This window comes from Ictidomys tridecemlineatus, chromosome 7, assembly GCF_052094955.1.
Source record: "Ictidomys tridecemlineatus isolate mIctTri1 chromosome 7, mIctTri1.hap1, whole genome shotgun sequence".
In the NCBI taxonomy this organism is placed as follows: Eukaryota; Metazoa; Chordata; class Mammalia; order Rodentia; family Sciuridae; genus Ictidomys; species Ictidomys tridecemlineatus.
Window position 1 is genome coordinate 161,656,402 of NC_135483.1, and position 25,633 is coordinate 161,682,034.

General features: G+C 38.0%; 1 protein-coding gene across 9 annotated transcripts in view; it reads right to left on the reverse strand.

The window, feature by feature from the left end:
* Positions 1 to 985: 985 nt before the first annotated feature.
* The window catches only part of Ankrd44 (ankyrin repeat domain 44), a 287,618-nt gene continuing 262,970 nt past the window's right edge, over positions 986 to 25,633 (reverse strand). For 4 of the 9 annotated variants that reach the window (XM_021725747.3, XM_021725745.3, XM_078017783.1 and 1 more), the window contains 12 exons: positions 25,050 to 25,251; positions 21,383 to 21,470; positions 19,980 to 20,097; positions 17,708 to 17,924; positions 14,036 to 14,123; positions 13,016 to 13,099; positions 11,724 to 11,869; positions 11,193 to 11,275; positions 9,234 to 9,316; positions 7,614 to 7,705; positions 6,790 to 6,825; positions 986 to 5,242 (listed from right to left, as the gene is read on the reverse strand). In XM_021725747.3, coding sequence (XP_021581422.1) covers positions 4,995 to 5,242; positions 6,790 to 6,825; positions 7,614 to 7,705; positions 9,234 to 9,316; positions 11,193 to 11,275; positions 11,724 to 11,869; positions 13,016 to 13,099; positions 14,036 to 14,123; positions 17,708 to 17,924; positions 19,980 to 20,097; positions 21,383 to 21,470; positions 25,050 to 25,251 — 1,485 coding nt within the window. In that variant the 3' untranslated portion in view covers positions 986 to 4,994. Of the gene's footprint in view, positions 6,826 to 7,613; positions 7,706 to 9,233; positions 9,317 to 11,192; positions 11,276 to 11,723; positions 11,870 to 13,015; positions 13,100 to 14,035; positions 14,124 to 17,707; positions 17,925 to 19,979; positions 20,098 to 21,382; positions 21,471 to 25,049; positions 25,252 to 25,633 lie in introns of all 9 variants that reach the window. The other 5 variants (XM_021725746.3, XM_013358207.4, XM_005324347.5 and 2 more) reach the window with 3 other exon arrangements.

Consider the following 25,633-nt stretch of genomic DNA (forward strand, 5'->3'; position numbering starts at 1 on the left):
CTTGAGTACCCTCGGTTTGAACAGTGTGGTTCCAGTAGAGTTCCAAGTACAAACTCTTTTCAATGAATAGAATATAGGGAAAAGGATGGCATATCACTTCTGAGACTCAGTTACAAAGAACAGACACTTCTGTCTTGCTTGCTGCCATGAGGCAACTTGCCATGCTGTGAGCTTCTCCAGGAAAGGTCTCTGGCAGATACTATGCAAATTTAAGCAAGTTGTTTAACTTCTCTGGGATTCAGTTTCTTCATGAAAAAGCTGGTGTTGAAACTAGAGTGGACTTTAAGAACTGCAAATATTTTATTCTAAGCTCCACCCCCAAATCTCTTTCTTATTAACTGGAAACTCCATCAGGAGGTTTTCCCCATGGACTTTACCTGCAGTTACTACTCAGGTGGAGAAATTTTAGATGGTAAGATAAATGGAGATAGAATATCTATGGATACCTTTAAAGATAGTACAGACAGATAAGTTCTTGTGTTGCTATGAAGCAGCTACAGGGTAGTGGTGAAAGCAACCAATATAAACTGATTGTTTTCAAATTTTTAGGGTACAGTGGGCTTCTTCCTTTCTGATATATGCAGACATATAACTGATCATATTTCCTTCTTTCCTTGGCTGCAAGGAAGCTTAGGGAAAACTCAAGTTCAGTCACAGCTACTGCGTCCCATATGTGTTTGTATTTTTTTTCCTGTCTTAATTTTTCCACTGGTAGGTTATCACATGTCTTTTGTTGCAAGCCAGCTCCAGTCCTTTATGGAAAATCTTGGAGGCATAAATAAATATAAGAAACAAACATACATGTTTTGACTTTTTTAAAAATCTAATTGTGATAACACACACAAATTGCAAATATGGAGATATACTTCTATCTTGATTATTTTCAAAGTTTAAATAATGTTGCTATGGTTTCAAAGGGAAGACAAAGATTTAAATCAGCATAATGTGAAAAAAGCATCAGGTGGAAAAATGAAAGAAAACACAATTGCAACAATATTTGTACCGTTTTTATTTGTAAAAATAACCATCTGAATGCATTTCCATAGTATATTACAGTTAAGTACTTCATTACGTTATTAGAGCATTCAGTAGTTGCAAAAGTATCAAACTGTGCTTGAGAAGATTCAGATTGGTTCAAAGTCATTCACTGAACTAAAAACAACTTTCCTCATTTTTACAGTCATGACATTTACCAGAGTCATTTAACTCCAATTTACATAAGAAAACATTACAGACAAAATTCCACTGAAATCATCAAACAATATTTTATGCTGTTACAAATATGTTATGCAAAATATAACACTGGCACCAAATTTGTATCATCGTGCGTTGTAAAGATATATTGCACATGCTAAAGCATAAAGAATGTAGACAAAACTACTAAACAAAAGGTACTTGCATTGAATCTTTATATCACTGCATAAGAATTACATAAGAAACTCATAGAATTACATTTTATACACACGCTCAGATTGTCACTATCTCAAAACGCTTTTCCTCTATAATACTGACCTATGGTTTACAGTTTTGTAAGAAGAAAGCATTTTAGCACTGCAAAACCAAATGTAATTCCTATAGAAAACTTTAGCATTTTCATTTCAAAGCAGAGAAAAGGGGAAAGGGAGGGGAAGACACTTTATACATTCAAAGAAAGGTTGCAATGAAAACTCACTGGTATTATATTGCTCTGATAACACTCAAATGAAAAAAATACAAAACATTTCACATAACATTTTCAGAATATACAAATATAAAAAGGCACTCTAACTTCATTTCACATGACAAAAAATGGGATGAGTTTTCAACCAACACAACAGATAAGCAAACCAAGTTGCTCAACAGTACAAAGATTAACTAGTGCAGCAAATCCATTTGATGTTCTGCTCTAACTGAATAATAAAACAATAAGTCAAGCAGCTGTTTACTGCCTAAAGTACCAAAACATACTATGGTGCCCTTTTAGTAGTGATAAATAGAAATCCCCTGAGCTATTTACTGTAGAATCATAGCAGGATTTAGGCAATTTGGAGATAATGATGTATTTACCAAAGATAGGCAGACACTGGCGAATCGGTAAGTGCAATGAAACATGATCACAGGGCTGTGGTTAAAATACAGTCTAAAAATAACACATTTAGGTAAAAGCACTAAGCATGTAAGACTAAAAAACACATTTTCTGTTTTTGTTTTTTTCTTAGAAAGCTATGTTGCAAACAACTTTATTTCTAAAAGATGTAATTTGAAACACACAGAAATTATAGTTTTTAAAGTCATTTCTTAAAAAAAATTTGGTCTCTCTTATGAAGGAGAAGTGGGGAGAACAAAGGAGAAAGGGATCTATACTGATTCAATGAACAGTTCATTGTGAGCATGATTTCATTTTGTTCCTTTGTCCTCCTTCTATCGGAAAGACAGTGAGGAAAAGTCAAAATGCAGCTCCACGGAGATAATGCCTCAAGGTAGGTCACTGCTTTGCTGAAAAGACCCACGTACTCTTTGCTACTCTACAGGAAAAATGTTAATGCTGCCTCGCCATTGAACACAGGCATTTCATTTCCTGCTTTAAATACCAACTGAGTAAGACTCCCATTCACTTCTAGAAACAGACACCTCAGTGTGTCATGCTCTTCAATGTCCGAGCTCCCTTGTTTTCAGTGTTTTGGTAAAGATAGGTCATTATTGTTCATTAGCAATCTGTTTACATTTTTAAAAATTCATCTTCTGTAAACAAAAAGAACAGAAGAAGGAGAGAAAATACCACACCGAGTTTAAAAAACAATGATGTTGGTGTTGAAAATGTTTGATGAAATTAATAACGGTTCTGAAAGACCTTTGAACAAGTTCTCATGTGTGAAGAACTCAACATGAGTTTTAATTAAATCCAGGATATTGAAAGAGTAAGATTAAATAAAGTCTTTTACAGTTAGAAGAAAAAAATAATACAGTATCTGTGTTTGATTCAGATATGATAGAACACTGTTTTGAAAAATATCTCACACACACTGTGAGATAGAAATTTCCAGGGTGAAAATGGAACTTATTATAAAATGTTGACTAGTACTGCCCTATTGCAACACATTTCTTTCCTGTCTCTTCCTCAAGGGGAATATAGCACTTGAGCTGGCGATTCTGATTTCTTCTCTTGGCACAGTGCCCATGCTGACATCATTTCCCATTAGGGTTGGGGATCGGGTAAGATTTTTCAGTGTATTCAGGGTAATTTCTGGGTCTCTCTTTGGCCCACCTTTGTGTATATGACCCACTATACACTTTAGCTTTTGTCTTACAGAAAGCATGTGGATGGCCATGTCTTACACACTCTATGCTGGCTGCAGACTGGAACTGAGTGATGCATGAACCTGAGGGTGGACTGGAAACCTTAGCAGTGGAAATGCTGGGTTTGGACAGGGGGCTGCTGCCTAGCCCAGGGTCAAGGGTGTTTTTCTATTTTTTTTTTTTTGTTATTCCAAATAAGATACATAACAATTAAAACAAGGAACAAACAGTTTCCTCGGCATTTGTTTCATTTCAAATAAATATAAACACATTTACATCAAAAGTATACAGACATTTTCTCTAGTTTGACAAAAAAAATAAAATAAACTGTGGTCAACACATCATCAGTTACAAATGTTAAGCCATCAACTAGAAATCTGTGTCATAAGAAATATAAAATACAACAAAGACTGGTACACAAAAAGATTACAACTCCATAGAAAAGCTACTACAGTTCTCACTTTCATTTTGAAGGAAAAAAATTTAAATCTTCCACTTTAGACTGAAGCATTTTGGTCCTCACATATAGCTGGCTGATGAGCTACATACATATATATATATACACAGATATGTGTGTGTGTGTGTGTGTGTGTATGTGCATAATTTTTAAAGTCTCATTCTTCTTTTTGTACAGCTGTTCCAGGTGCGGAACGGGGTCCATTTGACCTAGAAGCTTTGGCAGAGGGAGTAGACACAGTATTCACTATGTTGATTTCGTCATGGAGCAACTGGCAATTGGCTTTAATTTCCATATCACCCATCTCTACTTTCTGCTTTCACTTTCATTGTTCCCTTTTGTAGTCATACTTCCACTCACTTGGCATGACCTTGACTGAGAAGCTCATTTAACATTTTACTATTGATGAACAATGCTGACAATTCAGACTTTTTAAAAAAGTTAGTATTTTGATTTAAGGAGAAATTAAGAAAGGATAGTTTCATATTAAATCTGCATATTGCCTCAAAGTTTTGGCGCAATATAATTTTCACCTTCAATGTTGTTAGATAGATTTGGGCTCAATCACTTGAGGGAAAATTAGTCATGTTACGGGGGAACATTGGGTGCCGTATTTGTGTTAAATGAAAAAAAAAAAGCAAGTTCATTCATCTGGCAACTTTAACAAAGATCTTCAGAAAGAAGTTCTGGATATTTAAGTGCTTACTATAGAATAGTTGGACTCCCTTAAAAAAGACTATTATAGGCATTATTTCTGAAGATGAACCTCTTTACCTTTGGCTTCTAGTGAGGAAGTAAACATCAGAGTGAGAAGAGGTTTGAGGCATTTCCTATCCACTTCTTCCCTCCCCTCCCAGGGGACATGAATGTCACATTGATATACTTCTGAAAACTCACTGCTGAGTACACACACAAAAAAATTCTTTATAGTGAACAGTTGCCTCTCTGTTGCCTTATCCCCAAGAAATAGAATCAAATACTTTTTTTAAAAAAAAATTCCTTACTTAAAATGAGAGGTAGACTTTCACAGAAATATCTTAGATCTAAGGAAAACATGAAACTAAACAAAATCGGAGCCCATCTGTGTGTGTATTTCACCCTACAGCCTAGCTGCCCTCCCTAGGTTGGATCAACTCCTTCTCTACTGGCTTCTGGAAGCTCGGGCCCCCAATAATACTTGAGTACAGCATAAACATGGAATTCAAGCTTCTTTCCCTTCCTCCAACACAGGTGATGAAGGAAAAGCTTCTACGGTCCAAAGTCAAAAGGTTTCGGAGTCAGAATCGTTTTCATTGTACCCGTCCTCCGAGCCTACGTTGTTACTGCACAGGCTAACCATGCTCCCCAGATTGGAGAGGGTCGTCCTGCTCAAATTGTCTTTTTTAAAACAAACGAAGTTGACAGCCGTCATTGTACTGGAAGGAGAAAAAGGCATCATGGTAGCCAAAATGAGGGCCAGGCAGTCAGCCACGTCTTTGTTAGGAGCACAAGCCAGGGCCGGGGTATGACCTGGGCGTAAACGCAGACAAGGCAGAGGTTAGTCCTGGGGTCCAGAGAGGCGTGAGCATTCCACAGTACATCTCCCATGAGCTCACGGGTGGAGATGTATGTTGAGTTAGCATTCATGCCAGGTCAAAGGAGGAGTTATTCCCACAAAGTCATGCTAGGGGTGAGGCTGGAGGGGTTGGGAGGGGAAGACATTCTATGGTGGGGGTTTTTTGGTGATTGTTTTCAGCTCACACGACTACAGCAAGCACCATATTATCTGAAGTTAGGCAGAATTCCAGCCTTCATCTAGTGAACAGAAACACGAGGGGGCAGGGGTGGGACACGATTCCACAGAAAACAGCAACAGGACAACCAGGAGGATGTTTCTACTGGAGAGCACACGCACACCATGAGCCTCAGACCTGGGCCTGAGGGGGACTCTCATTCTGAGAACAATGACTTTCCATGGTAGGTAACCATGTGTCAAGTTAGAAATGATACTGAGAATTATATGGCTGTCAAAACGACTAATGCAGTTTTGTCACTTTATATATACTTTACATAAAGTATACATTAATTAACTGGTTTTAGAAAGATGGAAATGTTTGATAGATCAGACACAGGAGAGCACTAATCGATCTGTGATTAACAATTAACTACTATTTAAGAGAAATATAACAGAATTTAAAAAAAAAAATAGCCATCCCACATAACAAAGTCCCAAATCTGAAATGTAACAGATGTGGGAAAAATCTATGCTTGCCCTAATTAGAGCTATGCCATCGCTATCATTTATATTTCATGAGTCCAGTCCAGATGAGAAAACTGCCTCAACACATGAAACAGGTGCCTTGGGAGGTAGTTTCATTCTTTGACTTAATCACTACCCTATCCAATATTCACTCTGCTGCCCTGAAAGGCTTAGCCAACCTCTCTGCTGGCAAAAGTTCCCACTACACAATGAGTCTTGCACTCACTCAGGTGTTCAGAGGAACTGGCTCAATAAAACTCAGATGTTCTGTTTGCCATCCATTGACCTGATTCCCTACCCCCTCAGCCTTTAAGAGATTATTCCTCTTTGTGGTGTGAAACCAAACAAGAATGAACAGGTATCTTACCATTCCATCTCACAAAGGTCAGTGACCAGGAAAGGAATTATTGCAGTGCTGTACAAAACTGCCCCAAATGTTCCCAGGTCTTTGGGATCCTAATCTCTGAGATAGGCAGGCTATATTCCTCTGACCCAGGGCTCTTGTTCCTAATGTTGTCACTGTAGGCCAAATAAACCTTAGATGCATCAGATTTATGCTAGAGAGAAGCAAAAACTAATCAATTCTTATCTCTCTGGTCATTTTGGAGAAAATCTGCAGGTTTCTCCATGCCAACCCTAAGGTATACAGTGGTGAAAAGAAGGTAAGGGAAGGTGAGAGGAGATGGAGGAGCAGAAGACTCTCTTTGCTTCCTAGATGAGTCAGGTTGGGGATAGAGCAGGGTACATGCTAGGATACATGGGGCTGCAAAACCAAAACTAATAAGAGTTAGCTAATGATGTCAGTATGGCTGCTTACTTCTGAGAAATAGGCATGAGCTGCTAATTCCAATACCTGTAATAAGCAGTTAATTGAGTTACATTAATACATTATAATACTTTAATTAAGTGCCACATTTAAAAAATTACTGAATTCATAAATATCCAGAAGTTCCTTTTTGCTCCTCAAGGTTAAGAGGCATTGGTGCTTGAAATGGTAGTTTAGTGCAATTCTAGTATTCATTAGTTTTCAAATTTTCTTAGGAAGCAGACAGAGTAGAAAGCTTCGGACAAGAAGTAGCTCATTTAGAAAAAGGAATGTTATATAGATCAGGAGAAGCTTTCAAGCCTAGATATTAATCAATAAAATTTTAATCATGTTCCCCAAATTTCCATATTACCAGGAATATGAGTTCTGATCTATACTTTAAAAAAAGGCAGGGGGTGTTGATCTCAGAATGAACTGAAATAAATAAAGGATATAGGTTTTCACTGAGCCCTTGAGCATGCATTAATGACACATGTAATCTCTAATTCCTCAGCATATGCAGCTGGAATTCCAAATGCCAAGTTGAAAGGTTTTTAGTGTGTCTAAAATGTTCAACTACCATGCTGAGGAGTTAGGGATAAGCTGCTGACACTACATGCAAAATGAACAGTACTGGTGGTCTACAGTTAGACAATGTGTTTTACAAAAAGACAGACAGGACAGATTATCCTGGCTTGATTTCTTATAACACGGAACTTTCAAGGAGGAGAATGTTCTTATTGCCTTTTTAACTAGCTCCTATCTTTCTAGTTTCCTCTGGCTTCAACCAGCATAAGGACGGTACCTGCAGCAACTATTTATTTTTTTCCACTTACCATTTTCATCTACAGCAAGTACACAAGCTCCTTTGGCCAGCAGCTCTTCAACTACCACCTTTAAGCCATTGCGTGCTGCAACATGGAGTGGTCTACAAAACAATACTGAGTATCAGTTGTGATATAAATTTGCATGAGTGCTATAGTTTGGATCTGGAATGGACGCAAAGACCCATGTGTTGGTCCTTAGCTTGGTGCAAACTCAGCATTTTGTGCTATATATTGCTTAAGAATCTTAAGTGAAAAAAAAAATTAGAGTACTCCTTTGCCTTTAAAACAAATGCATAAGTAATTTCCTAAAATAGTGGTGTAACCTTGAACAGGTGGGGTCTATTGGGAAGTTTTAGGTCATTGGAAGCATATCCTCCAGGGGACTGTGGGACCCAGCCCCTTCCTCTTCCTCTCTTTTGTCCTGACCATGAGTGAACAGCTTTGTTCTGCTACATGCTCCCTGTTATGATACGTATCATGCCCAAAGCAAAGGGGCCAACTGATCATGAATTGAAACCTCATAAATTGTGAGCCAAGATAACCGTTTTCTCTTTACAAGTTAATTATCTCAGATATTTTATTTAGTAATGGAAAGCTAACACAATGAAAATACAGTATTTTGGTTAGCTTGAGTCACTAAAACGAATAGGTAGTTAACAATCTATAAATAGTACATAGATATTTTTATTTTTTTTTTAAAAAAGATATGTGTTGGCCAGATCTTTTCTAGGTGCTAATGATCCAACTGTTCTTACGTGTTTGCCCAGATTTCCCTACAGATATTACAAATCCTTTGCATCACAAACTATCTCAGCGGCAGTAGACAGGAAGACAAAGGAAGAATTCAAGTTTTGGTGTGTTTTGTAGAAGGTTCTTTATTGCCTGATTTCTACTTCTGAATCTGAGTTGCTGTTTCATATTCTTTATCAATATGACTGGTATTAATATACACTCTTAAGTCTCATTATTATTAAATGCACAGAAATGCTCAACTGAATGTATGATATCTTACATATCGTATAGTGTCAAACTCAGCATATTGTGCTATATATTGCTTAAGAATCTTAAATGAAAAAAAAAAACAATTTGAGTACTCCTTTGCCTTTAAAACAAATGCATAAGTAATTCCCTAAAATAGAAAATGAAGCAGCTTTTAGATCCTTCACACTGAGGGTTACACTGAATTATATTAAAATATAATTAAGACAAATAGCTTAGAAACTCTTCAAATGTATTCTGGGAATCTAATTTATAAAACTGTCATTTTCCAGTCAGAATACATAATGCTAATACATAATACAAATAGTTTCCCCAAATATGTCAGCCCGTAAGCCCATAAGATTTTTCTAGTAGCTCATTAAATTTACAATGTTACCACAGAAATATCAGCAAAGAGAAACAAAGGCCTCACAAAATGCTGAGAAGGAATATAAAAATAAGAATTCTGAGTAAAACTGTCTAGCTAGTCAGCATTTGCAGGCATGTGACTGTAATCTTCATGAAGGGGAAGCCAGGCCTGGCCTCCATCTTTCATCGTGGTATCCCTCACAGCCTGCCTGGCACATGGCAGGCTCTTACATTCTGTCTCATGTCTACAACTCTGGGTCCAACTTTAGTAGTTATACTTACGTCTGCAGTGCATTATTTTTTGCATTAATAAGGCTCTCATCTTGTATCTTGTCAAGTATTAACAAGGCACATTTTTCATGACCCTAATAAAGAAAAAGAATAAGAAGAAACATGAGAGGGAGACAGTGAATTTCCTGAAAAATTACTTCATTATGTTTTAAATTGAAACTGAATTTCCTCTAACTAAAAAGCATTCTTCAGGGCTGTTTTCTGAGTCTTTTTTTTTTTTTTTCCAAAATGTCAAGGGACTCCAGCTATTCTAAGATTTTCCATTAAATCTATTAGGACTTGGGTTAACATAAATCTGATCTAAAGTACTCATATTTAACATTAATATTTCCAAGATAATTTTTAGAATTTAATGTCTAGACTAAAGCAGATGCTAGCTTAGCTGGTAAAGCAGAAATTAAGAGTACCTTTAAATCCTTCAATATTACTTTTAAAACACATACCAGCTCCCACCTTCCTCAAACCTTCACTTAACACTGCATGATCCATCTCCCCTCAGTATTCCCATCAGACCCATTATCTGTATCCCTCATCATCATTTACTGCCTTGTGTCACGAAGGGGTCCTGTTTAGGGAAACTCATCTTTTCTCACTCAACCAGAGGAAGCTATCACTAGATCTTATGGCAATAGATGGTTTACAATTTTAAAAAAAATCAGTTATTAAACCAGAGATCCCTTGTAAAGACTTCAAGCCTAGTGCCCTTGTAAGGAGGACATGTTTTCTAAGCCCTTATTAAGCAAGGGCCACCGACTGGGATCATGCTCATCACCTGAGAGTTAGAAATGTTGAATCTTGGACCCCAACCAGACCTAATGAATCAGAATCTGTATTTTAACCAAGTCCCCAGGTGATCCATTTGCACAAAAGTCTAAAAAGCACTGTGCTTGTATTCACTAAAATACTGCCTCTTGTAATGAACTCCATGAAACTAGCACTTTTTGTGGTTTCCCTGGGTTTCACAGAGCATAAAATGAGAAAATGCAAATGATGCAAGGAAGAGCTGACATTTCTGATACTGTTGGGTTTAGGTGACACCATTAATGTCTTTAATTATGTTGCAATAAACCACCATCACTGGTGTCAACTGGCATTATACTATAATGCCTTTTGTGAAATCATACATACACCTATATGTTTATGTGTGTGCTCATGTATGTGTGTACAGATACACATATACATACATACATTTATCTTTTAAGTAAGCAGGAACACAATGCTATGTAACAAAAAAATTGAACAATGCACCAGGAAAAAGGGGCAAAGGGCAGAAATGTAGGTGGATAGTTATTTGCTTTACAATAATGTATTTTTTGGTGGTATTATTGCAATGTCTTCAAATTGAACAACAGAACAAGTTGAACTACACACACACACACACACACATGCACGCACACACGCGCGCACACATACACACACACACACACACTCTGGGGATTGGACCCAATGGTGCTTTGCCATTGAACTATATCCCTAGCCCTTTTTAAATTTTTTTTTATTTTGAGCCAGGTCTCACAGGGTTGCTTAGGATGGCCTTGAACTTGAGATTCTTTTGCCTCAGCCTCCCTAGTAGCTGGGATTATGATTGTAAGCCACCGTTCCTGTACAAATGGCTTGCTTTTTAGAAGCCTCGTTCCTAATCTGCTATGTGATACCAACTATGTTACATGACAGATACAGTGGCAGCATCAAGACTGATGGACTGTGACAAGAAGGCAAGTAGCAAACATGAGGAAAGAAAACCCTTGACACTCATTCTGGTGGCACATACTCTCATCCACCTGGTGATTCTGCCCTTTCTTTTTCCCCTTTGATTCCACTTATTGTTGACAACATCCTGGGAAAATTCATTAAGAGCCATGTTACACAGTTTCATATTTCTGAGACTGATAGAATTTCAGTGACATGATTACAACATTAAGTAACAGTGTTTTAAATTCATTTACATACTTTACTACTAGCCAAATGTAAGGGCGTATTCAAGTCCTTATCCTTTACAGTCAGATCTGCTTGAGCACTGTTCACCAAAATATCTACAGAAAAAGCCAAAAGAGAGTTACTTAGATGAGGTGCAATTTGAAGAAGACACTATAAAAACAAAAACATTTAAAGCAGAATAGCTCACATAATCATATTTAATGTTTTTAAAGAAAAAAAAATATGAGTAATCTACAGCCATATTTGTTCTGTCCAGATCCAAGGCTGATAGGCTTTAGCTTTAACTGTCCTTACATTTTCATTATTTCCACTTAAAATGATTCTGTTGTCATATTTGGTTTATCAGTGTTGAGAAATTTCACTGTGGCAGGTTGGCTCTCGGTGAAAATGTTCACCAATGATCAAGTCACAGAGAATTGAGGGCGACTGAGCAAACTCAAGGGGCTTAAGTAAGACTACTACTAAAAGAACATTGATTTCTTCCTTTGTTGTTTTTGGTTTCTGGATAGGCATAAAGGCAAAGTCTATCTGACCAGTACATACCCACAGCGCCTGCCTGTCCATTCTCAGCAGCCATCATCAGTGGTGTTCTCCCTGAATTATCTACTGCGTTCACTTGAGCATTGTGCCTCAAAAGAAGTTGCAAGCAGTCCACGTGATCAGCAAATGCTGCCGCATGAAGGGGTGTCCTAAAGATGGCAAACAAACGTGACTTCAGTTTCCTTCAAATTCTGTTCTCTCTTTAGCAACTGCCTAAGAAACATGAGCACTGTGCTGTCTAGGATTTAACATTTGTCAGTTTACAGAGATTATCCACCAAGCTACCTCTGCAAGCCAGTCAGGGTAGACCTGAAGTGTCATCTATGTGAATGATACCTCTTAGATGGGGGGAGGGGTAATATATGTGGTGGCTTTGATAATGAAATTAGCATCTTCAGTGGTTATTTAATCTTGAGTTCTAGTAACTTCTTTAAAATGGATACTTTCAAATTTGACCTTAAATTTGTAGATAATTGGTTGATTAAATAATAAACTCTCAAAACCCACATTAAATCTAATATGGATGGTTGATTTCTTTAGCAGGACAATTTGGCACTACTTACTAAAATTAAAAACTATCAACCTCTTAATCAAGTAATTCCACTCGTAGGTTGATCTTCTATATATACCTGGTCATGTGTACAGATTCAGATGTGAGAATGTTCACTGTACCACGTCTTTGAATAGCAAAATATTGGAAGTACCCTAAATATTCTTCAATAGAAGACAGGCTGAGTAAAATACTATAGATGGATTCAATGAAATAAGGCGAAGATTTTAAATCGGTATGTTCTGGCATGGAAAGCTCTCCAAGATCACTAAAATCAGAACATGGTTACAAAATGCTCCCATTTGCATTAAAACAATTATGCACACACCCACACATATACATATCTATATATCTCTATGTGTTTATAGATATGCACAGAAAATATTTAGGGGAATATAAAAATTTGGAGAGAACACTGTGCAGTAGTTTTCTCTATGGAAGAAACTGGGGATTCTGGGCTAAGAGGGAAATTTCTTTTAATTATATAACCTTTATAATATTTAACTTTTAAAACTATTTATTACTTTTTAAAAAACTTTTTTACATACCTTTAGTTATTTTTTATTTTTATGTGATGCTAAGGATCAAACCCAGTGCTTCACACGTGCTAAGCGAGTGCGCTACTACTGAGCCAAAACGCCAGAACTACTATTCAATTAAAAAAAGATGTTTGGCTGTTCTGCATCTGCACAGCAAAGACTAAGACTCATCAAAACAAAAGATACTCCTTCTCAGGATGACTCACCTGCCTTTGTCATCTCGACAACTGACAATACTGGAGTCCATGGCCCCAAGTAGCAATGATGCACAATTCTCATGATCATTTATTCTAAAATAAAAATGGTAAAAAAATCTCACTCTTTAAAAAATTACATATTCCTTCCTTACATATTTTTCTACATCCTGTATATCTGACAATCTGATGCATTTTAAAAAATCTGATGCCAATAGTTGTGGTGTGTGTTTCAATGGTACACATGGTAAACCTGGCACCTTTTCAGAACCTCTGCATCCAGGTAGCAGTTCACTGCATACCACTTACACTATGTTAAGGCATTCAACATATTAACTGTTTTGAACATCCCAAAGTAGGAGAGAAATAGATCCTACAGATTTGAAGTCATCCTGAGACTTTACCACCGGCATTTTCTTTATTCATCTATTTTATGCCTCTAATATCTTTCCAACCAAATGATCCAGCATTGGGTGCAACCCACAGACAACATAAAGTATCCTCAGTTCTTGGACTTCCAGGCTGAAAATGGAAGTCTGATTTAAAATCACTGAATTCTCTGAACAATGGCTTATAAGATTAGAGGAGAAATTAGATTTATCAAAAAAGACTTACCACATATGAATAATGGAGAATTACAGTATATGAAAAGACTTCCTGGTAGAAAATGTGTTTCTAAATATCCATAGGCATATTGTTGTTAACTCTGATTTATTTTAAAAACTTGGCAGACAAATGAACTGTGCTTGAAGAATTCTTCACATCATGTGAAATGTGCCTCTCAACCCACCCCTTCCTGCAGTTTGCCTAAGGTAGTATGTCAATCATCTTGGAACTGTGGCACTCCATAAGGAGCTTCTGGAAAATCATTAACATTAGGGGCCACACTTTGCTATCAGACTAGCAGAAAAATGGAATATTTTAGTCTTATCTGTAATCTAAAAGCTTTTCCTTCCCTAAAAGGCAATTTTTTTTCTAGATGTAGTCAAAAGAGTTAAAGCAACACCATTACCTTCCAGCATTTCTACTTACATTGCACAGTGCAGTGGAGTAAAAGGATTACCGATAAATTTTCGAAAACACTTTTGCTCCAAAAGTACCTCTATACAGTTTTCATTACCTGAAAGGAATTAAAAGAATTTAGAGAGTTTCCAAGAAAGAAACTTTATTCAACATAGTCTGCTTTATTTTTTCTTATTAAGTGTTCATTTCTAGCTTAGGAATTTTCCCAAATTGGCTGACTGCTCATTCTCTGTGGAATAAAATTAACAAAAATGCCCAAGTGTTATTAACTAGGCTCACAGGTGTTCTTAGACATAATGAACAAATCAGACAGTGAAGGCCATATGGTCTGGTGGAGAGAGAGAGAAGACACCTCATTTGCAAACAGATTAGAGTCTGTGTTACCCTCAGCTCTTGATTGATAGATGCCTAACACATATATACCTCAATTTGCCCATATTTGTAATAGGAAATTTACCTTCCACCTGCTAGAATAGGTTCATTTACCCTAGTGAAGGGGAGATAAGTGATTAGTAGAAAACAGTATTTTGAGATAATGAATGCAAAAAGGCTTTGAATGTAAAATACTATGTAAGTGTTTTAAATGGTACCTAGCCAGTAGTAGGCACACAATATTGTTTTCAAAAAGGAGATGAAGAAGTGTGAGAATTATCTTTAATAAAATGACAGGTTGCTTCTACATCAACTGAATCTGAGGTAAGATCTAACTCTATCAACTTACTTGTTACATGATCTAAGGCAATTTACTTGGGATCTCTGAGCCTCAGTTTCCCATATACAAAGTTGGACTAGGAATAACTGCCCTACCTATGTCTCAGAATGATGGCAGTTTTACTCCAGGAAAGATCTAGACATGGCTTGTGAAGTGCTTTACCACTGTCAGGCAAGAAAACATTTTATTTATGTGGCTTTGGAATACAGACTGGTGTCCTGACTGAACTCAGTTCTAATTTAGCAAAAGTTCCCTTATGATCTACCTCAGAATGATGAAGATTGGACAACGTAAAACATTAAAACATAAATCCTCCTTTTTTGTACCTAAAAAGAGACAAGCTGATACTAATTTGAGGAGAATCAAGAGCATATGAAGTAATGAGGGTAGGAAGCCTCGAGTAGGCAAGTTAAATTATCTAGCTTTCCAACAACATCCATCCCTTCCTCCTAAACAGTCCCAGATACCACAAACCCTCTCATAGTTTGAATCTCTCAAAAGACCTTGCTTAGGGAAATATCTCCATGTACCATTCCTATATGAGTCCCTACCTAAGAGACCACACAGGCAGAACTGGAGATTATCAAACTACTTTCAGTATTTAAAAATGCCCAGTGAAGGGGATTCTGGAAAGATGGGAGCTTGAACCTTGGACTTGGAGGAAGGCTGCCCTGAGTGGGTGAATAGATTTAGGGAAGACTGCTCTTCTTTCCCTGCCTGTACCTGGAGAGTCCTAAGAGCAGAGAGGACTGCCCACTTCCCTGGCCCAGGATGCCATCTGTGGCAGGTTAGGGCCACAGCAGTCAGAAGTCTCTCCATCCTGCCTCTCCTATAGATAGATCCTCCACTGCCTGGACCATCTCATGGCAAGGGGCAGGGGAACCTTTACACAGTTTAGGTAAAAAGATTCACAATCCTCCAATGGCAGAGAGGGGGCAAAATTAAGTTGAAGAAGCAGAACCAGTTTAAAAAAAAAAAAAAGGCTGTAAGGAAAATATAATGAGCACATAAAATTGTTTCTAGAACCAATAATCAGTTTCTAAATAAAAATCTTAACAGAATTAAAAACATAAAAATAAAATTATAGAAAAAGAGTAAGAATTATAGGTTTAGGTTAAGATTTATAGGTTACTGATAAACAAAATGTCCATATAATCTTAGGGGTTGGGGACCAAGACTGGAGACCTAGATACCACAAAGGAAAGCTCAAACATTCACAACTACCTAAAATCTCAAATGACTGCATGGGAAAAGATCATAGACGAGGAACAAAAATATTTGCAACACACATAACACACAGAGTATTCAAATATATAATTAAGACAAGGTGCTCCTACAAATGTATTAGAAAGATAAATAACTCAATAGAAAAAAGAGTGAGTAATAGATGGAAAAGGCAATTTCCAGAGAAGAATCATAAAGAATCAATGAATGTGCCATTAGATAGGGAAATGCAAATCAAAAACAACAATGAGATTCCATTTTTTATCCTTCAAATTAACAAAAATAAAATAGATGGTAACATCCTGGGCTGGCAAAGCTATGAAAAAATACTGACTTCTATAAATATTTGGTAGTGTAAGAAATGATTTTTTTGGCAAAGTAATGAAGCATACTTTATCATAATTAAAAAAATATTCCAACCTTCTTATTAAAAAATGTCCCTTCTAGATATTTATCTAATAGTATTTTTGGTACCATAATATGAACACATATATTGCCACATTGTTGATAATAGGACAAAAACCAAAACCAACGTGAATGTCCATCAACAAAAATCTGTTTGAAAAATAATAAATTCTAGTGTATGCACAGCTATGAAATAATATCCAGTTATTAAAGCAATCTATATTGATACATATTAACTTGTAAAGATCTTCTGCAGTAAATGTTTTTTTGTTTGTTTTTTTTGCTGGGGTGGATATTGGGGATTGAACTCAGGGGTGCTCAACCACTGAGCCATATCCCTAACCCTATTTTGTATTTTATTTAGAGACAGGGTCTTACGGAGTTGCTTAGTGCCTCACTTTTGCTGAGGCTGGTTTTGAACTCATCCTCTTGCTTCAGCCTTCTGAGCTGCTGGGATTACAGGGATGTGCCACCGCGCTCAGCTTAGAATTTTTTTTTAATTTTTTTTTGTTTTGTTTTGGAGTGATGGAGATTGAACCTAGGGCCTAACATGTCAAGCAAGCACTTTATCATTGAGTTACATCTCCAGCTCCTTAATAGAATTTTAAGTAAACATCAACCCCCCCAAAAAAAGTTATAGAATGATGTTTATTATGTAATTCCAACTAAAAATAGATACACATTTGTTCATATTTATTTTTAGTATCAGAGGAAAAATTATGAAAGTTACACACTAAATCACATGAAAAAGTAGGTTTGGAAATGGAAACTTAGTTTTACTTAAGACACTGCAATATTTCAAATGGTACAATGAACAATCCATACCTTTTTATTCAAAAAAGTGAAATAAAAAATTAAAAGTCTCCCAAATAGTAAGTGCAACAAAACAAATGAGGAATATGAAACATAAAAAAGAAATATCAAAAGATAAACCATGCATCTTCTAGTATTCAATTATGACATGTTATTACACCATGTGTTTTTTGTTCAGCTATATAATTTTACTTCTTTGTGGGATTCTTGGTTATCGTACATAGTTCAGAAACTGATTAAAACTGGCTAGTTTCAGGTTAAGATTTATAGATTACTGATAAACAAAAAGGGGATAGTGAACTTTTACTGTCTAAGGCATCAGGGCAGCTATGGGGGTGGCAAAGGTGGAGATCTATTTTAAAAACCACCAAACAGGCCACAACCAACAAACAAAAAAAACATATCTTGGGTGCAGCAAGAGTGGAAACCATGGCTTATGGCATTATGCTGTGTTCTTGCCTCCACTGAGATTGCAGTGGTCCTGGGGCAGGAAGTCCAGTGGAATTGGTCAAATGCAAGTAACTCACCATTGTAACAAGCCCAGTGCAGCGGCGTGTAGCCTTGGTTGTCTTTGAAACAATAGTCCTCTTCGGAGAGAGTCATTTGGAGCAGTTCACTCAGCCACGTGGCGTGTCCCCGAGCAGCTGCATAGTGCAAGGGTGTCCTCCCTCTGGAATCTTTACAGAGGATTGACACTTCTTGTTCCAGCAGCATTTGCACACATTCCTCATGTCCTGTCATAATCTGTGCATGGCAAGGAAAACACAAAACAAGCCTTAGAAGGGCAGAAGACTCAGGAAGCAAGACAGTTGGTGAGTGACACTTAGGCTCACAGTAAGTGCATCTGTGCATGGGCCCTCAGGGAAGCAGGCTCTCTTGGGAGGGAGGTGGGACAACCCCAGCAAAATCCACACCAAAAAAGTCTGTGAGCATCAACATTTTAGAAACATCCCTTGACACTCCAAATAAACCTGAAAGGTATAGTCGAAAATACTAGCTTTACAAGCAGGAAGATATGAGTAAAATCTTGTCTCCCTACCCCTCTTTCTGCTTCACTTTATTTATCTATACACAGTAATAGAAATAATGACCTCAGAAGTGTTGTAAGGACTAATGAGATAATACAGTCATGTGATGTTTACTGACTGGGATACATTCTGAGAATTGTGTTAGGTGATTTTGTCATTGTGTGAACATAGACCCTATGCACATGCAGGCTATATAGTCTATTCCTTCTAGGCTACAAACCTGTACAGGATTTTAGTATACTAAACACTGTAGGCAATTGTAATACAATGGTAAGTATGTGTGTATCTAAACATATCTAAACAGAAGAGGTAGAGTACAATATTAGGCGATAACAAATTTTCAGCTCCAATATAATATCATGAGATCACCATTGTAAATGTGGTCCATCAATGGCTGAAACATTGTTATATGGTTTGACCATATACGTAAAGGTCACCAGCCTGTTGCATGGCCCACAGGAAATGTCCCAAAAATAAGAAGTATGACTGTGACAATGACAACATAAAGTTCGTCTTCTTTCCACTTTTCAGGGTGTTTACACCATCCCCAAATAGCAATTTTATGATTTCTGCTTTTGTGCATTTAGTTTTCTTGGGTATGCTTTAAAAAATAGTTCTGCAGATATGTACAAAGAATTGTCCAAAGAATACATACTCTGGCATCATTTGTAATGAACAACAATTAGAAATTGCAAGACTACTCAAAACCAGGTAATCACTAAGAGAAGTTATGGCACATACATACAATGGAGCATTAGAAATGATGGTATGGAAAACTATTTAATGATATCAAAAAAGTTCCTTAACATACTAAAAGAAAAAAAAAGTCATATTCCAAATTGTACCTTCACTATTCTCTCTTATTGAAGGTTTAAGAGAAATCTATATACAGGGATGAAAAAAAAAAAAAAGATTGGTGATACATATACACCAAAAGTGGTTATCTCTGGGAGATATGATTGCTGGAGATTGTGGTTTTCTGCCTCTGTGCTTTTCAAAAAACATTTTGCAAATTTTCTCCAATGTTCATGTGCTTTATAATCAGAAACAGACCCAATCCACTAATAGTAGGTGTTCATGTACCTATTTATTATACTCTAACATGGAATCTTAAGATCAGGACTTAAGGGTACTTTTTGTTATTGTACCGTTGCAGGAGTTGTTGATTTCTTTCTTTTTTTTTTTTTTTTCCTTTTGGTCACTTTCTTTCTCCAGAAGCAGCTTCCTTGTTCACAGACCTCTGTGGGTGCCCTGATTTTGTTATCTGGGAAGTTCACAGTTGTCTCTTCCCCTTGTTTCCTACATCTGCAGTGTTGGGGAGTTTGTCCTCTTGAGGGCTACACCAGTTTACACAGCCCAGTTCTAGCAGGTGCACTCCTGGGGGCTGAGGGTCCCTTTAAGGACCAAATAGTCACCAGAGTTTGCAAACTGGGCTTGTAGTTTGGTAACGCAGTTCCCTCAAACACTTAACTGTAGTCAGCTTCTGCTAATCAGTTGACATGAAGGTAATCTCACTCCATGATTCCTTCCAGACAGAGAGTCCTCGCCTTTTGTACATGGCTCATTCCTTTTTCCCTCAACTGAATGGACTGAGATCATAGGAAACAACGGGCTTCCACGCGATTTTGTGATTTCCTTTTGACTGGCTGAGGTTTACTGGCTAGATTACGAAACATTTTTTTTTTTTGTACTATAAATTCAAATAGGGAAAGAAAAAAGGAAACAAGTTCATTGAAACAGTGCCGACTAAAGCTGAGAAATATGTACATACCCCTCTGTGTAAAGCTGTGCATCCCATGATGTCAACAGCATCCACATTTGCTTCCTTTTCAAGTAACAATGAAACAGCATCAATGTGTCCATATGCCACTGCGAGCATAAGTGGGGTTCTAGGGAGAGAGATGAACAGCCTTTAAAAAGGAGATAACAAATACTTCTAGTGGGAGATGTCTCTCTTTTTATTCTTGACAATTGCTGTGTATTTTCTGTGTCTCCAATCTGCTATATGATGTGTGGATATAGGAATCTGCCTCTGTTCTAACAGGGCACTGGTGGAATGATTTCTAGGGGTGTGGCAGGGGAAGGCTCCTTCTCAAAATATTCATGCTAATCCCATCATTTTCAGAAGATAATTTAGAACTCTTTTTGACTCAGTCATCCCACTCCTTGGTATATATCCAAAGGTCTTAAAATCATCATAAGTGACAATCAATGTTTATAGCAGCACAATTCACAATAGCTAAGCTATGGGACCTACCTAGGTGCCCTTCAACAGATGAATGGATAAACAAAATGTGGTATATATACACAATGGAGTATTACTTAACCATAAAGAAGAATGCTTTATGACATTTGTTGGTAAATGGATGGATCTGGAGACTATCAGGTTAAGTGAAATAAGCCCTTCCCAAATAACCAAAGGTCACATATTTTCTCTGATATGTGGAAGCTAATCCACAATAAGGTGAGGGGTGAAGAATAAAAATTCAGTGGAGTAGACAAAAGAGAAGGAAGGGAAGGGAGGGGAGATGGGAAAAGGAAAGACAGTGGAATGAATCTGACATAACTCTCCTATGTACACACACGACTACACCACAGTGAATCTCACCACTGTGTACATCCACAATAAATTAATTTTAAAGAATAACTATGGTTAAATGGCAGAAAGATCAGTAGAAGGAAGGAAACAGGGTGTGGGGAGAGGGAAGGGGAAGGAGAGGTACTGGGGTCTGACTTAGAACAAGATATATTCCATGTTTTGACAACTATGTCAAAATGGATTCTACTGTCATGTATAACTAAAAGAAACCATATTTAAAAAGATGGAGAGAAAGAGGGAACAAAGGTGGGAACATATATATATATATATATATATATATATATATATATATATATATATATTAAAAAGCCAGGAAATACAGAAACAGCTAGATAAAGGTGATTTTTCCCCCCATAGAAATATATGGCCACCCCACCCCCACATGCTCTTCCCTAATACACACTCCAGCACAAAGCACCTCATTATTCTAGAGCCCTCACCCGTGAATTTCATCCAGATATATATCTCCCCAACCTAGAATTTTCAGCAGTCAGCCCTCTTAGCTGCTTAACAGAGCAACCAATTACCTCTTGTGATTGAAACATCAACCCGAGGCCAAGTGTGGGAACACTTACTGTCCTTTGGCATCTTTCACGTCAACCACTTCAGGGTTGTCTGAAATTTCTAATAATAGCCGCAAACACAGGGTGTGACCATTAATGACTGAAAAAGAAAATAATGGACATTGTTTCAACTACAGATCGCCCTCCAGAGTGAAACTTTCTTGGGCTTCAAATCAGTGATTTGCATTGCCATGGACAGATGTCCCCGGGTCTCCAGTCTGTGATGGCGTGGGGCACAGCCTGCCCCGGTGTTCATTTGTTTTCCCGTTTCTTCTTGTCAAGGAATCTGATCCTCGGACCTTCCTTGTCTGGCTTCTGTGTCGAGCGGTTTTTCTTAACCTCGACATTCTTTCTTCTGCCCGTGGAGAGGACTGGCATCTCTCCCCACTTGTCAGTCCCTCCCTTTGTTCCTCTAAGAGACTCACTCAGTTCTATACAATCATGCTGTGTCTACCTGCCTCCAGAAGAAAGGAGGAGGAGGAGGAAAAGAGAGAGGAGGGAACAGGGGAGCAGGAATAGTATAGGAGGAGGGAGGAGAAGGGGAGATGAAGGAGCGGGGAAGGGGTGGGGTGGAAGAAAGGCCCCGGGGAGAACAGAACAGGTCCTGCCTCTTCTTCGGGGTCATTCGGAGGTAGACATTCTAACAATAGTTGTCATGGATCAGTGGTAGCCTAAAGTAAAACATCAAGGCACAGAAGTGTACATGATCCATGTGCTCCCTGCTCATTGGTGACTGACCGGCACTCTCAGGAGATGTAGGAATGGGCCCCTGTGGTGTCCTGATGTTCCTCAAACCACAGCCTTTGTTCTCCGCCTTCCAGCATCTCTTGTACAATGCAGGCTGCCCTCAGGCTGCCTCCCTCCTCTCCTTACCCTTTCCTGCCCAGCGGTGACTCAGATGCCATCTAGGTCCCTTCCTAGGGCCACTGGCCCTCAACTGCCCCCTCCTTGCCCAACAGACCCTGTAGTGGACAGGAATATGGCCCCTACCCTGTCTCAGCCTTGACTGGCTGGGAAAGAGGCTGGGCAGGAGGCAGAAGTCTGAGCACCTGGCAAGTTGCTTCTCTTGGGAATTCTTGGTGCCTGGGGTTGTGTGGGTATTGGGATGTAAACCTTCCCAGGATGATAGTGCCCTGGACTCAAGTACTTTCTTCCAGTTTGCTGAATGAAACCCTGAAAAGGTCTTATAATAGACATGGCTCTCAGGGAATAAGATGAGAAAAAAATATGTTTAAAACTGCAGACACGACCTACTCTCCTCTCTGAACAATAAGAACACCATAAAATACATTGAATTTCCCTTGTTATGGATGTGGAGAATAGAGGCAGCTATGTCACATTGATAAAGGCTCTTCTCAGAGCTGCATTTTACAGTGCTTTTATTGCTTGCCAGTCTTGAGAGAATGCTAATTTAACATCGACACGGTTTTCAGGGACAATACATATTAGAATTAGCTCACATTTGTCGACACCATTCAAATGAACTGCAGGAATAATGCCCACATTTTGTAGACCATTGCATTCAGCTCATTCTCAGCAACATTCCATTTATGTATCTCTAGAGGAAATTTCGTGGATCAGAGTTATAGGTAATACATTGTTGCTGCTGTTGTCTTTTTTTTTTCCCTAAAATTACACTAAATCTGTTACCATTGTTGGAATATACAAGGAATTTAATGTATGCCTAAAGGACAGGATTACCAAAGGACTGACAGCTGGGTTCTTGACGGTGGAAAAATCATATACTTTGACCATTTCCTGTTTCTATATCAAAATGATAGTCTTTAAGTGTTCAAAATCATACTAATTCCAAAGATTTGAATTTTGGCTAAACATAAGAGGAGCACAATAATCTAAGTCCATATCACTCATCCAGTGTATTACACAACAAAACAATTTCTACAGTTGTTGTTGTTCTTCTTCTTTTTTTGGGGGGGGGTACATTAGCTTTTTAAACTTAACTAGTAGTCCTCAGAGGAATTTATGTGCCCCTGAGAGTGAAAGTGTAGCCAAACTTGAATTCTTCTTGGCTTCCCATACACTACATTTCCTCCCCAACTGCCTTCTAGCAAAAAGATGTTAACATCTTCAGCTGTGCCCTGCTAGCTCCAGCTTTGTCTCAGACCAGCTCAGCCTCTCCATGGCTGTGAGTGACAGCCATTTTTCTTGCTACTCAAAGAACACAACTGTCACTGCATCCATCTGTGCCCAAACCTCTAATATCCATCCTGGCTGCCGCTCCTTACAGTACTCTGAGGACTTGAAACAAGGAAATGGGCCTCCTCCAGGGAGTTGAAAAAGATTCTAGGTAAGCAGATCCTCAAGTCACAGGCTAAAGTTCCTGCACAGCAGACATTTTGTAGAGAACAGCATTAGATGACAGCCTGTGTCTTTTTAATGAATGACGAGACGTGAAGGAAACCTGAAGGGAGCGAGTCTTTTTTACCACTAGGGGGTGCCCTTGGACCACACCTACATGACAATCGCGCCTCACTGTTCACCTGTTTATACAGGGCAGTCTTCCACATTTGAACATTATTAATTATATCCAAAACGCCAGGGTGGCCAAAAGACTAAATGTGATGGGAAGTAAGAATTTGTTATTCAATGACACCAAACATCACTGACCTCATGGTTAAAGTTTTTTCCAGCAACAATCATTTCCAGATATTTAGACAACAGGTTGTTTTTTTTGTTTTTTTTTTCAGTCTCTGTATTCTATCTTTTCACTGGGTTGGAAGTTAAGGAATGGCTGTGGAAATACTTCTACAAAGTCTATCATTCCCAGAAAGTTTTTCCCAATAACAAGAATCATAAAGTTAATCGGGGCGGGGGGGGGGGCTATCTTCATTTAATTTTCAATACAACCACATTTCATTGTGTAAGTTACTTTTATTTATCAGACCATGACTACTAAAATCCCATCAAAGGCTAATATTACTGACTTTCCTGGGCCCAAAGGTATTTATGCCTTAGCTGAGCCAGAGACTCTTCTACCTTATCTTTATATCTGTGTGTACATCTATAAATATTGAAGGTGGAAGAATAACTGCATGAATTAATGTTTTCTCGCACCTATCAGTTCAGTTCTAACCACATCAACCGACAAGCATTGGAGGAAACTCCCAGAAAAGACAAACTTGTTACTTTTTGATAAACACATGCACTTTTTAAGAGTCTCTATTTTTACATCTGATGCATCAAGAAACAGAGCAAAAGCTAAAGAGCATCATTTAGGTTGGTAGAATGATGTACTGGTTGGATCACAGTCTGATGTTTCTCTACACGAAATAGACCTGCAATATCATTAATGTCATGCTTTAAAATGCCATGTGATTTTGATGTGGTTTGTTCTATAGAACTTATTCTGAGGATCACATTTTATCTTGACCTTTTTTCCACAAAGTTTTGTGGTAGCCTTTTGGTCAAAGGTTCAGAACAGTCTTTTGGGTTAAGGAAAACAACAACAACAATAAAAAGAGGCTGTTGGCCAGAGAACACCAGAGAACACCAATCATCTCCAAAGGGATATCAGATCAAAAATTTTTGGAAATATGTAGGTCTATGTGATATTGAAAGAAAATCAATATTATAAAAATGGGGGTTCGAGAGGATTCTGCCACTTTTTTATTCAAACAATGAATAAAACTAGGGTCACTAGACCCTTGACAAGTCTTACCTGAGGCGTGAAGTGGGGTTCTTTTGGTTACATTGTCTTTCACAAAGATGGATGCTCCCTGATTGACAAGTGCTTCCACACATTCTGTGTGTCCCTTAAAGGCGGCCAGATCCAGAGCCGTGCGGCCTTTCTCGTCCCTGATGTCCAGGTCCACCAGCGACTGCAAAAGGACCTCCAAGGCTTGATGGTGCCCATTGTAGGCCTATGAAGAAGAAGGCAGGGATTTGTAAGCTCACTCACTTCATATCCCACATAATCCAGACAAGGGGCTGAGTTTCCAAGGCCACTCCGAAGAGCAAAGCAGAAAATCCCTTGGGTTTTCTGGCAAATCAGAGCATTAGACACACAAACCTCACAGTTACGTATGAATTTCTTCATGTTCTTTCTCTTTTGTCAAATAATTTGCTCCAAAGGCACAAAGTGCATGAATGTATTTTTATACCTACCAATCTAATTATCTAATATACAATGAATAATTGCATGAATTAATATTTTCTTGCACCTTTCAGTTCAGTTCTAACCACATCAACTGACAAAACGAGGAAAAAATTCAGGAGTGTTTTCTGTTAGCAAAGTTGGAGGAA